This window comes from Anopheles marshallii, chromosome 3, assembly GCF_943734725.1.
Source record: "Anopheles marshallii chromosome 3, idAnoMarsDA_429_01, whole genome shotgun sequence".
Lineage (NCBI taxonomy): Eukaryota > Metazoa > Arthropoda > Insecta > Diptera > Culicidae > Anopheles > Anopheles marshallii.
The window spans coordinates 64,216,293-64,229,479 of NC_071327.1; the positions used below are offsets into that span (position 1 = coordinate 64,216,293).

The window sequence follows — 13,187 nt, forward strand, 5'->3', positions numbered from 1 at the left end:
TCACCCAACACTATTTTAAGTGATGTTTGGTATTGGTACTTAGTGTATGAGAATGTGTAAGTGAATGTGTATAAATTTAAAAAAAATAAATATTTTATTTCTACATAAAATATTCTCTATGGCTCTTTCCATGGTATCAGCAGGAAATAGTAGTTAAAAGTATTAATAACTACACAATTTCAGTTCAGCCAAGGAAAGAAAAACTCACTAAGGCTCACATTTACCGACCCAAACCAGTTCATGCAATATCTGTACCGTTCAAGAGAGCCTTCTCCACTTACCGTTTTGCCGTACCACGCACAATATTGCAAGCATTAAGCACCAGTTAACCAAGCAAAAGGAAAGGGATTTTCCCTACGAGTCACCGACCCGAAGGGAGGTTTTTTTTTCTTTGCGCTCCATTCCCGTCTAAGAAAGTTTCCCCAAGACCGATGAATTCTGCACGAGAAAAGACGGTTTGTTTATGAGGCAAAATCGATTTTTCCCATCCTTCCCTTGCCCTGGATGCGTTTCCTTCGAGGTGCAAAAGAAAAATACGCACTTTTCGCACGACTTCATCTCCGCTGCAGGAAGCGAACCTCTTCGGACAAAAGCGCTACGCAGCAGCAGCAACCTCTTGACGCGCCGATGGCGTACGTTTCTTCGATGGATCGCGGATGGATGCTTCCGATGGGTTTTTCCTTGTCGTGTGCATATGTGTGTGTGTTTTTGACGGGGGGTGGGGAGGTGGGTTTTCATTTCAGGGGAGTTGAATTGGAAAATGCGTCATCTCAAGCTACGGATGCACGGGAATCGAGAGGGCGTACGGTTAAGGATGGATCCTTGACAAATAAAACAATGCCGAGGGGGCAAGCAGCACGAAGAAAGGAAACGCCGGGGAGGGGATGTTTTCGTGCGTAGAAGAATAAAACGCACTTTTTCCTCCCCCGTTCTGGCCCATTCACCTCCTCTCTACAATTTTTTGTTGTTGCATCGCTTAACAAGAGCTACTGCAGCTAACGATGCACCACGCCACTAGCTGCAATTGCGTAAGGGTTGCGTCAAAAACAAAGAAGATTAATCGCAAATGTGTGCGTTTGTGTGCGTACGCAGTTTGACAGTTCACGCTGCGTAGCACTGGAACGACACAACAAAAAAAAGGGTTCGCAGAATAATTGCACAACGTGTGGTTCTCACCCCCTCAGTGCAGAGTGTGCTGGTCGCCAGGACGGCAACCTGTTTCTTAAGATTCAGCATACAAAACAACAAACACATGCCTGCAGTTGCTTGCAAAACGAAGGGAGCAACCACGCAAAAAAGTATTACACACAAAGAAGCTCTAAAATACAATGTTTCGTGAAATGTTTTATGTGCTGCGAAATTAGGTCGAGAGGATCCTCGTTTGCGCTTCAGGTGGAGTTTTGCGCTGAAAAAGAAGTGGAATATTTTATGTAAAAATTGCAACAATGTAGCTTGGTTTTTTTATGTTAAACTAATTGATAGAAGATAAATGTGCTTGTTAAAAAAACATAAATAAATTGGAATTCATACTAAATTGGACGAAATAATTCAAACTATTGGTGCATGCAATAGTATTCAACTCTTTAACTACCCTTAATACACCAACGATTAGTGATTTACCAGCGAACATCAAAAACCTCTTGTAGTACAGGTAGTCATCGAGGTAGGCGGTTTGAGCGGTTGAAAATTGTATAACTGAATTAGATTAAAATCTCAAAATCTAACCAAAAAGCTGAAAAATGGATCGAAAATACCCTTTTTTAATATCTGTTTTCATTCGATAAAGTAGCCTGAATTGCTGAATAAATAACATAATAAGAATAAATAAATAACAGCGAAGGAAGTCGACTCTGTAACTCTGAAGTATAAACGATATTTCACCAGGATTTGACATACGAGGAAATCCGCGGATCATGCCCGTATTAAAGCGGTCCGCAATAATGGCGTATCTCGGCGACTGCCTGTAATACAATTTATTACCACCACATTACCATGTGGTTATCTGTTGCCAAATTATTTTGATTACTTGCTGTCCGATAAGCATTGAAACATGAAATTTCACTTCATTTCTATCACTCACCAACCGCTTGCAGCAAATTTCCTTTTCTTATTATGGTTTAATCAACTCTTTGAAACCTTTCCTTCCTTGTTTCAGCCAAATTACCTTTCCATCATTGGAAATCCATTTCGTCCATAATTTCCATCAACGACAGCAACGCAAAAAAATCATACCATCTCGAGCGTGGCCAGTAATTTGGGTGTGGAAGACCCAAATAAAAAATGAAAAAAAACACTCACCCTGAGGAATGCAACCAAAATGCAATAACTTTATCACCTTGCACCCGGAAACGATCCAGCGCTGACAGCTGAACCAGCCACGGTTTCGGCCACGGTTTCGAAACACTTGTAACACTTTTTTTTGTGCGCGAGCCCCGTTAGTCAGCTACCGTTTGTTGCTAATTTTTCAAACAATTTTTTGTTTTTGGTTTTTGGTTTGCCACGTGTCCACTTAATGACGTATGTGGACGAAGTGATCAAGCGGGCAAGAGAAAAACAGTCTCCCGTGTGAGCCATCAATTTGAACCGCACACTCCGGACACGAATTGATGGCAACGATCGGGTGCCGTTATCGAGTCAGCTCTTCTGCGTTCGTGTGTAATTATGAGTTAGATGTCCCCCCCCCCCCCTCCTCCCCCCACCAAAAGCCCCCAAAATGCAGCTGTGGGGAGGTCCAAGGCAAGGTGATAAGAATGTTAACGACCGACCTGCCGAGGTCCCAGGCCAGGCTCGGGAGTTTGATGACATTTGTGCGATCGGTTTCATAAAATGCGGGTCGTCTACGGGACACTTTCTTGTGCTGGTGCAACAATGCAAGAGCGAAAAAAAAAGCTTTTCGTGGTGTAAATGAGCCGATAAGATCTTGCTTTAGGGGATGCAGCTGGCAAAGGATCGTGGTAGCTAGAGCTGTGGACAAAGAACAGACCCATATACCCAAGGATCTGTTACGATCATCAGTGCAAGATCATCACAGAAACACCCTGTGGGACTTACTGGGCACAGTAACAAACAATAGCACGATCAAACATTCGAAATCTGGTTCAAGCGGACGAGAAGACGGGAACAAAAAACTGTAAACAAAACAGTGAAAAAAAAGGATATATTCCGATACACTGAGCCTGTTCTTTCGATATCCATTCCGCTCGAAGGACGAACTCCTGCTGATCCGGCACAAGATCTTCACAGCACAAAGCACATCCACTGTGCTTTTCTCCTCTTCTCCCACTGCACCCACACAACATGTCTTCAGGTCCTTCCATCCCAACAAGTAAAGGTGTCCTCAATTTGCAAAAAAAAAAAACACACAACACCCGCATATGAAACGCAAACAGAGTTTGAATTAAGAAAGAAAACACCTCCGTCAGCAGGCAGGTATGCACGGAGTGTGGTACGGATGGAGGTGTAATCGAGCGAGAAGAAGGATTTTATGCTGGACCATTCGGTAGACCAACACCAAAGACCTTCTGGCCGACCAGCAAAGCAAGACCAGGTGAACTGCGGAGCGTGAGCGTGTGAGTCTCGTGGAGAGGCACACCAACCGTACCATCTGCTGCACTACAATGTCCGACAGCAGTGCATCGGGAGGTTTGGAGGTTTTCGAACTGTCCCGGCGGTCATCCGATGCGGGCGATCGTGGTGTGTAAGGTATTTGCACTCGAAGCCAAGGCAGGACACAACGGCTCGACGTGTGATCATGAATTGTGGGTTGCATGAACGTTTGGTTGCAGTTTGGGTTAACATATAAATAAAATAGGTTGTTTAATACATAACTAATAACATTAAAATTCTACTACTCTTCACAATTGAAAGTAAAACTTTAAAACAAAACATAAGTGTTTAAAGTAGGGAATTTTGGGAAGTTCTGAAATCGGAATCCTCTGTGGTGTGATTAAAATATATTCAGTTCCCCATGATATGGCAGATATGTTAATAAAATGTATAGTAATTAATAGTTGTTCCACACACTTTTTTTCCAATTACTTCAAAATAAAATGGCGTTACATAAAAATAAAGAATAGATCCTTATTCCACAATTCAATTTGATAATAAATGATAATAATGTTATATTATTTAATAACAAATAAATTAATGATTTATTTTAATAAATAGTTAATTATAAGTTCCAAAACATAAATGAAATGTTGCCATATTCCTCCAATGTTCAACATAAATTGCCCCAAAACGACACGCAACTGCCCAATCATCTATTCATCCCCCAATCAACACAACGGCCCAAAAAAAAATACAAAAACAACGAAAGAATTCAAAAATGAAAAAAAAAACCGCAATAAACTTCCAATGCTCACGTTAATCCTCTCGTCCAGCTCCCGGGTGAAAGTGTGTGCGATCGCTACGATCATAAGCCGCAAGTGTCGCAAATCTCGCTCTGTTAACGAAAAAAAAAAACATGCCCCCAAAAATCCCAAAATACGCAAGCTAAAGGTGGTGAATTTCCTTTTCGACTGTTAGTTTTTTTTTTTGCCCTGCGCTCCGTTTATGCTGTCCAGGTTGGTGGCATTTGCATGCTGTGCCAGTGGCTCGTGCCACTCGGGCGACTCGCGCAACGGCCATGCGGCATTTATGCGTTTTATGCTACGCGCACGCACACACACGCACGCACTCGTTTTCCCGCCGTACACCCTTAAAATCGAAGCCTACTGAGCACGTTGAACCACGGTTTCCCTCTTTTACCTATACGCACCCATACTGGCGAGCAGTGTTCTGTCTCCTTCAGATTGTTGGTCGCTGTCCTTCTTACGCTCGCGTTGGTTTGTGTGCGTGTTCCTTACATCCATCCGTACTTCCAGCGACAGAACGGAATGGAACGGAGAACGAAAACGGAGCGCACAAAATAAAAACCCCGGACGCCCGGAGTTCAATGTGTTTGATATATTATTTGTATAAAAAGGAGCAGATGTTGAGTTTTATCTTCTCTATCCTCCTTACCGTTTTCCGCACGCTGCCCTTCCCTTTGTTCACACCCCGCCCGTACACCGGGGTCTCTCGCTTTCCATTAAATTCCTCCCCGCGTTTCCTTCACCCCGCTAGGGTCCTCCCTGGTTTGCCCTCCTTCTGGCCAGGACCAACCAACCAAGACCAGCCGGCACATAAGGGCTTTTCGGTCGACCGTGTCTCGTTTCCGCCACCCCGACCGCTTTCCCCTGTTAGTCCTTTTTGGTCACATGAAACAAACTACCACTGGCGACCGTCTCACTCTCTCTCTCTCTCCTTTTTCTCTTTTCCCTTCGTTTTGCCCCGTTTTTATTTGGTCGTTGGTCGTGCGCGTTCAACGCACCACGTTTGCGCAACCGTACCGTACGATGACATACTCGCTACCAACGCTTGACAGGCTTCAGAGATCTTCCGCTCACTTCCACCAGGCGCTGGTGTGCGGGGAGGTTCCTCCACACCCCATCAACTGTGAAAGGATTTGGGATTTTCGAACGAAAAGTTGTCACCAAAGTGAGGCGAATATTTAGTGCATAATTGAGGAATTTTATGAAATTTCTCCAACAAAGGAACATAATGAGGGATTTTACAGGGCTTACCTTTCTGTTGTGTCGCGTGGTTATGATAACAAGTAATAATTAAGCCCTTTCAACAAGTAAATTAAACAACTGGAAATAAATTTAATTTTCATAGCTCACAATACCCATTTTTTATCCAGTCCCACCAGCTTAAATCATTCAAACAAATACTATCCAAGTTCACCGCTAAGTGTTAAATTGATAGAATATATTCTAGTGCTGCTTCACATATGGTACTATCGTTCTACCCATACCTTCAATCTAGAAACGAAACGAATAACTGCATCTTTATCAGCTGGAAATTAGAAATTGTAAATAATTAATAACAGCGATACAAGGCACGAACCTTGCCTGCGAACCATTTCGGAATAACATTAAACTATACTATCCTGCCGGTGTACCGACCCATTGCCGGAGACCTCCATTAAGGGGCTCCACCACTACTCGCGCTCTGTCTGTTTCGCTTTCATCGCCAAGCCACGGGGCTCGGCTGTTTTTCGGAACCATCGCCCTCATAAACTACGATAAAAATGCATAATTTCCCAGATGTTTCCCATTTCGCTTGCGCACACACGCACACACACACACGCGCACGACCGACGCCGAAGCTGTTGATAGACATCCATCAAAAAAAAGGAACCCCTGTTCCCGGTTTCCGCCCCGCTTCCATCACACACGCGGATTATTCGCTCGAATGTGTTATGTTGAATTCCGATCCGATCTGAATGCATGGTGGCCGAACGTGGTACAGCCGCGCTCGCCGTCTCGATTATCCCTTTCGGGTTAATGCGAACCTGGCACTACTACAACTGCAGACATAAGCGCAGCACGGCGTTGAACCGAACCCACGGCCCGGCCAGGACATGACAGCCATTGTCCTTATGCTTTCCCCGTGCCGTTTGTATTCTTGCCACCCCGGGGAAAGCCAAACTACAAGCCATCTAATAAGGTGGCAGGAGCAATGCAAACGGGATCGACAGGAGAGGGCAATGCACGGTGAATGCCAAATGCTGTGCGGCCGTGTGCGTACGTTCTGTCTTTTTTTTTTTTGTTTGTTCGTTCCGCACCGGCATGCAAAACCGGGTTGTGAAGCTGATTAAAAATAAAATTTATGATCTACTGGTAGCATAATTCTTTCCGGATGGGCCCATTCGTCTGCGTCTTCGCGGCAGCGGCCACTGTCTGCTTCGTCCTTGCGCGACCGGACAGACAGGACAGCGTGTGGAGATGCGGCTGTGTGAGTGCAGAAAAGGACACAACGATCGCATGGATGATATTGTTGACTGCTTTATGATGCGCCATTGTAGTAGGTTCGATTTATTTATATTTTATTTCTCTTCATCATTTAACTGCTTTTCTTTCTTTCTCTTGTCTCTTCTTGTGTCACTTTATAGTTTGGTGATGCTAAACTATAATAATGTAAAACATATTCTGTTCCAGCACATCCAGACTGAAATTGATGAAGGATTGATGGGGCTTTTCATGTAAATAATAAGAAGATGGTATTGAAATAAAATTAAGAAATTAAGAAGAGAGAAAAAAGAAATTAAATTAACAAAGAGAAATTAAAGAAAGAAATAAAAAGCAAAAAACAAATAAGAACATAAAAACTTTACAGTTCAAATCGATAAAGAAGAAAACAACACACAAAAACATATAGTGCCAACCGTTATCCACTAGGCCTCTTTTGCTTTATTCATTCAAGGAACAGATAATAGGATGTGTTCCGTTAAACTGGCTTTAGTTCTTCCTTAGTTCATGTTTCTCGTTTGCATTGCAACCTTCATGCAACTCGGAAAAGGTTTTCGTCTTCCTTAGATTTTCCTTCTTGAGGTTCCTAGACGCGATTGCCCGAATACAGCGAACACACGCAGCAGCTCGGGAACCAGTAGGTGTCCACGTACAGTGTCCGGCCGGTCGGATCCAACGTCACCAGCCGCTTCTGGACGTATCGCTGCTCGCACCGGGAACTATACCCTACGGGAAAGCTGCACAGGTTGGAGCATTCCGATGACCTAGTTTGCCACGTGTTGCGCACCGCGCGGAGGAAGAAGTATCGAAAGGGAAATAAAGCAGGTTACTAAGTGTGGCATATTACTGTCCCCCGGGTTCGACACAAACATAGGGAAACCAACAGCCAAAAACGGACCGTGCCGCTAGGGTGCTTGCTAGCGCAATTGACACCGAGAGAAGGGTGGAAAACGTTCAAACAAACACATGCCAAAGAGCCCCTTGTTTGTTCCACCGCATGTCCGCGATGGAATGCCGCGTTCGAAAATCACAAAACCAGCCACAGACGATAAGGATGAATGTGGGCTAGGTGCGGGAACGGGAGTTTTCTTCCGATCGCCCGGATAAGGAAGGGATCGGTTCCATTCCCCTGTTGCCCCCGAGCGCTAGGGACAGTGTAGGGGATCGAATGTTCACCCCTAGTGGTTGTATGCAGAATTTTCCCCCGGTTGTATCGAAATTTCCTCACAATGCAAAACCCGGAAGCACCATTGACAATTGACAGCGTTGCGTTTCTGGTGTTAGGTGGGGTCAGGTATTTTTTTTCGGAAGGATTGCCATCGATGTGGGTGCATTCTAATGTTGTTGAAAGAGTTCTTAGAAACCGGTGGAGAGTATTTCGATACAAGGAAAGAAGGAGAAAAGACTAACTTAGTAAAGAATTAAAATTTCAGTAATAGTTTGTGTATGTCCTTTCTAAATATCCTTAATTCAAAGTGAAGAAAATCTCTTTAGTTTCAATACTCAACCCAAGAGGGCGCCACCTGCAGCAGCGCAATTTAGCGAAGACACATCGAATAAACAGCGCTTCGCTGCTTTCGCCGCTAGGTGTCGCCCTAGAAGACATGAAATTCAATTTGAAATTTTAAAACTCGTTCAATACTCACGCACAAACTTCGGTCTTGACGAGCTGCCTCGAATTCTCCTGATTTACCACAAACATCCAATTGCCTATAAATTACATAAAAACACATATTAGAAACCTACGGTAACAGCTAAAAAGAAAGAACTTCAAAACTACCCTTGGTGTTCAGTGCCGTCTGCGGTGTAATGTATCTTTCTCGCACGCTGCACAGCGTTTCCTTGCCCAGTTCGGTCTCCCGTTTGGGACGATTATTTTTCACCAACAGCCGCTCGTAAACCGTTTCATTCAGCACCGCAGGCCGACGAAATGGGGCCGGTTCTGTGTCGAAAAGGTCGATTGATTCGTCGACTCGTCGTAACGCTGCCAAACGTGCCGCCCGGGTGTGTTTATCCGACAAGTCCCGGGCGAAGCGTTTCAACCAATCGGCCGGACTGTATTGAGTGACCGGGGAGGTGGACCCGGTACCGGAACCCGGCGGTAGGTAAAAGTATCCCTGGCCGGAAGTACCACCTCCGTGCCGGTTGTACATTGGGGCACGAGCGTACGAGTTGTACTGGTAAGAGTGTTGGGGCTTTGGGATGTAGATCGGTTGCGGGACCGGTGCTGGACGCTTTTCCGAGTAGTTAACCGTACCAAGCACTTGCTGTGTTGGTGTGAGATAGTTATAGCCACCAGGCGAAGGCTTATTGGATGCTTTGGACGAATCCATCGGACTAAACGAGCCGTAAAAGTGATGATAATGATGATGAAGATGTTCCTCCTCTTCCAGCGGCTTGTTCGCACCGAAGTCAACCATCTCCTCGTTGGCAATGATTCGCTGGTAGCCTAGTGTTTCCATCAGATGCTTAATAAGATACCTTTAATGGTAATAGTACAACGTTACTGCAGGACCGCTTCCAAGTGTGACGTTACTCACGAAGGATAGTCCGGGTTGGATTCACAAAACGTCGAGCCAGGTGAGGCACACCTGGGAGTCATCCCGGGTGGGGCGGGAACAAACGCACACGGGTTCCGTCCATAGGAACCACATACAGGCTTCTGAGGAGCGAGTGTTGGGTGAGGGAATGGAGAGGGACTTCCATGTATTGGTGAAAATTGATTCAAAAGCAATAGCTGTAATGGAAGAGACCGATATTATTTAAGGAAATTCTTACTAAATATCATAAAGCTCACCATCAACAGCGGTGTGTACTGCAGCATGGGAGAAGAACTCATTTTTAAACCTTTTAAAGTTAACTAACAACTTGCAAAGATCAATCAGGTGTTGTTAACTGAAAAGAAAATGAAACAGCAAATTAAAAATGATGTAAATCATTGTCTACACCTGGGAACATAATGTAATAGGAGATGATTGTATGCAATATTGTCACAGTGATGGTGTAGATTAACATCAAACAAAGCGGGGAGTTAGTGTCACGAAGGTCTCCATTCCCCATATTTCATCATCCTGAGAATGAAGCGAGCAGTAAGAGATTCAATCTTTCAACTTAATCAAGTGATGATCAAGCTCGCATTATCTGCGCTTCAAGTAAAAGACGAATCAAATGCACCAAATGCACATCGCTAAGACCAATAAAAACATCCCCCTATGCTGTGCGGCTGGTAATTTTCTTCACCCACTTAACTTTCCTTTTCATTGCACAAATTAGCACCGCCCCGGGGTGTGGGACCGACAACAGGCATGGACATGTGCTGCGCGTGTGATAAAACAAAAACGAACCACAAAAAAAATAATAAAGACAGTAATAATGCACTCGCGCCATGAAGAAAGAACGACCAAAATACGCAACCGAACAGGCGCAACGATCAAATGACATCAATGCGCGGGGTGCGAAACAAGCGACGAACCTCACCGACGTGCATAGGCTTAATTCCGAGCCCGTCTGGCGCAAGTCTGGACAAATTTTGTTTTGCCCTTTTATTTGTGTGTGTTTTTTTTGTTTCGTTTTTCTTTCCTTGTGCCGTTTTTTATTTGTGTTCGGCCCCGGCTTTAGTGCACGCGTACCATCTTGCCAGCTGAAGCTCGCGACGTCAATGTTGTGCTGTGTGTCTCGTGCTGTCATTAAATTGTATGACCAGGGGTGTATTCCACTGTGGTTTCGCGCTGGTTAGCTACCCGGGTGCGCCAAGAACCCTCGCCGGTAGTTCAGGGTTTCGAAGCGCGAATCTTCCTTTTAACCACCGCAAAATGGCTTAATCCGCTCGCGCAAATCGATTGCGAGCCCAGCGGTACTGATGTAGTTGTAGAGTATATTTTATGAGCTACCCATTAACCTACGAACTCACCGTCAAGTTCACACGTGCGTACCTATTCCTCTCCTCTATACCTCTCCTTGCGGAAAAGGGAAAGTGTGACTATCTTTCGCTCAAAAAAAAACACCATAACGATCGTGGTAAAGATCAAGGCACTCGGTTCGTAGTTGGATTGGGGAAGAATCGTATCCAAGGCTGATCATTATTATTATCTCCATAAAACAACTTAAGCAAGCAAATAAAATGCACAACTAACAATTACAGTGTCCACAATGCTCAGAATACTTTGCTTTCGGTTTCGCTTCAACAAATTATTCCCATCGGCCGAAAAAACAATCACCCAATTGCACACCTCCGATGAGACGTAATTAGTGAGTTCAAAGTTCCCATCACCACAAATGGACCGATACATAAACGAACCATCAACACCAAGGTACCCAAGCAAGGGTAGCAGCAAACAACAAATCCACCCCCCAAAAAAAAAGTCTCTCTAATCCGGCAAGAATTAGTACCGATTCGTTCTAGTTGATATCTCACTTAAGTGGCCCAATTTAAAGTTCCAGTGATCGTTCCTTGCTATTCATTCACCGCTCTTATTTCACCATATGTCTTCATCACACGGTGAAGGTCAAATCTACGCGAGCCATCTATCGTCTATCCGCTGTGGTGACAAACACAACAGCAACATCCGGTTGGTGGAAATGTCCACACTTGTTACGAGAATGGAGGTTCAAGCTGCTCTTAACGCCACCTTGCCACTCTTACGAACCTTTAAACCGACAGGGGCTCTGTGCTGGGGTGGCTGTCAGACGATAAACCGCAAACCTTCTACGCACCTCGACACTGCGAACGGGCAGCGACAACCGTCCGCGAAGACTTCACACCATCAACTGACATGCGGGATTCGCGATGCGGTGAGCAAAGATCGCATTACCCATTACGATCAAGATCTCCCACCTTTCGGTGCGGGGGGAGGTTCGGTGCGTGTTTTGTCGTTGATGTGGGTTCCCGCCAATCAGCTGGGGACGGTTAGTACGACTGGTTAAGCGCCATTTGATGGGAACTTATGGTACTTCAACCATCGTCAGCAGCATCATCAACAGTTGCCATCATCTTTCGCTACCCGGCAGCATCGGCTGGTGCACGCGACAGGTTGCTGTGCGCCTTTCCTAACGCCTACAAACACGCCGTACCGTGTGTTTAACCGGAACATTGAACTTGAACTGTGAGATCTTTCCCTTCGCTGCATTATCTGCTGCGAATTAATTGCGATGGGCCACATAGTGCTCTAAAAACCGTAGAAATAGTACCATCTCGAAAGGGACAGATGAACCATGAGTTCCTCAAAATGTATCTTCTTTCATATCAAGTCTAAATAATGATGTTTCTAGACTAAAAACAAACTGTTTTAGATATTTATATTTAAATTATAATTTAAAGATCAAACGATGTCTAATGCACATGTGGTCATGCGCAACACCCCCAAGGCGTGCCAATTTTCCCTTATTTGCATAATTAGCCTTCTCTTAGAGATGGTTTTGTACTGATGCTAAGTTCACCTGGTCGTTCACTTGCAAAACAATCTGATTAATGGTTATCGAAACCTCAATCTTCACGGTAGCTTTGGAAAGCTATAAGCAAAAAAGGCTCGTGCAGACTGTGCACTATATCCGTCTAATCATCGCATGTGGCTTATTCAGATGCGCTGTGATATTTCAAATAAAGCATGCTTTCTTTCGGTTCCACACTTCACCAACTATGCTCGCGAGCAAACGCAGCATGAGCATCAAAGATATGGGAATTCCCCAGCTCCCCAGAGTTTGAAGCACTTCGTGGCCCAACACTCAACGCGTTGGGGACATTCTTAGCCGCTGGCTTCAGTTGTTTGTCCACCGTAAATGGCATTTTAACCACATCATCGTTACAGAGACAAATTTTCCCTGCTCGCAACGGTCAAATCTTTTAGCGCAGCGTTTGAGATTTTCACGGCTGCGCGAAGATGCTTCGTCACGATGGCTGGACGGCGTAGACGCGGGCCACGTCTAGACGGGCACTGGAAAAAGGGCAAACACCTTCCGAAGGAGCGTGCGTACCAAATTCATTCACCAGCCATACTTTGCCACACTCCTGACACTTCAGACAGCTTAAGAGAGCTGGACTGGTGCGGCGTATGACGTCATTGAGAAAGGAAATGAACGAGAACAACAACGAGACAGGAAGTGTAATTTTTTTTTCTTTTTGGGTGAAATGACACATCGTTGATTGAAGTGTCGGTTAATACCAGTGGCATGGAACACTTCATAGTAACGACATTCTTCAAAGTAATTTCCACAACTTTAGCACATCGTGGCGTAACGAAATCAGTTAGATTTGAATGGTCGCAGCTAGCGCCATCAAGCGGCGAGTAGCTGAAGTACGGATTTTAGAACAACAGCTATCTAACTCATCACAGGGATCGGGTGTTCCTCGTTTGG

The 13,187-nt window shown here is 44.8% G+C and overlaps 1 protein-coding gene across 1 annotated transcript; it reads right to left on the minus strand.

The window, feature by feature from the left end:
* Positions 1–7,422: 7,422 nt before the first annotated feature.
* Positions 7,423–9,675, minus strand: LOC128713003 (protein spaetzle 5). The gene is made up of 5 exons (XM_053807868.1): positions 9,634–9,675; positions 9,377–9,573; positions 8,617–9,317; positions 8,483–8,546; positions 7,423–7,600 (listed from the first exon to the last, which is right to left on the minus strand). Exons 1-5 carry the CDS (start codon positions 9,673–9,675, stop codon positions 7,423–7,425), a joined length of 1,182 nt encoding a protein of 393 aa, XP_053663843.1.
* Positions 9,676–13,187: the final 3,512 nt, after the last annotated feature.

What these genes read in the sequence shown, in the direction of transcription:
- LOC128713003 (XM_053807868.1), bottom strand. Translation starts at nt 9,675, where the DNA reads ATGAGTTCTTCTCCCATGCTGCAGTACACACCGCTGTTGATG. An exon ending in AGTACACACCGCTGTTGATG is followed by an intron (nt 9,574 to 9,633) that starts GTGAGCTTTATG and finishes CTTCCATTACAG; the next exon opens with CTATTGCTTTTGAATCAATT. An exon ending in GACGGCACTGAACACCAAGG is followed by an intron (nt 8,547 to 8,616) that starts GTAGTTTTGAAG and finishes TGTAATTTATAG; the next exon opens with GCAATTGGATGTTTGTGGTA.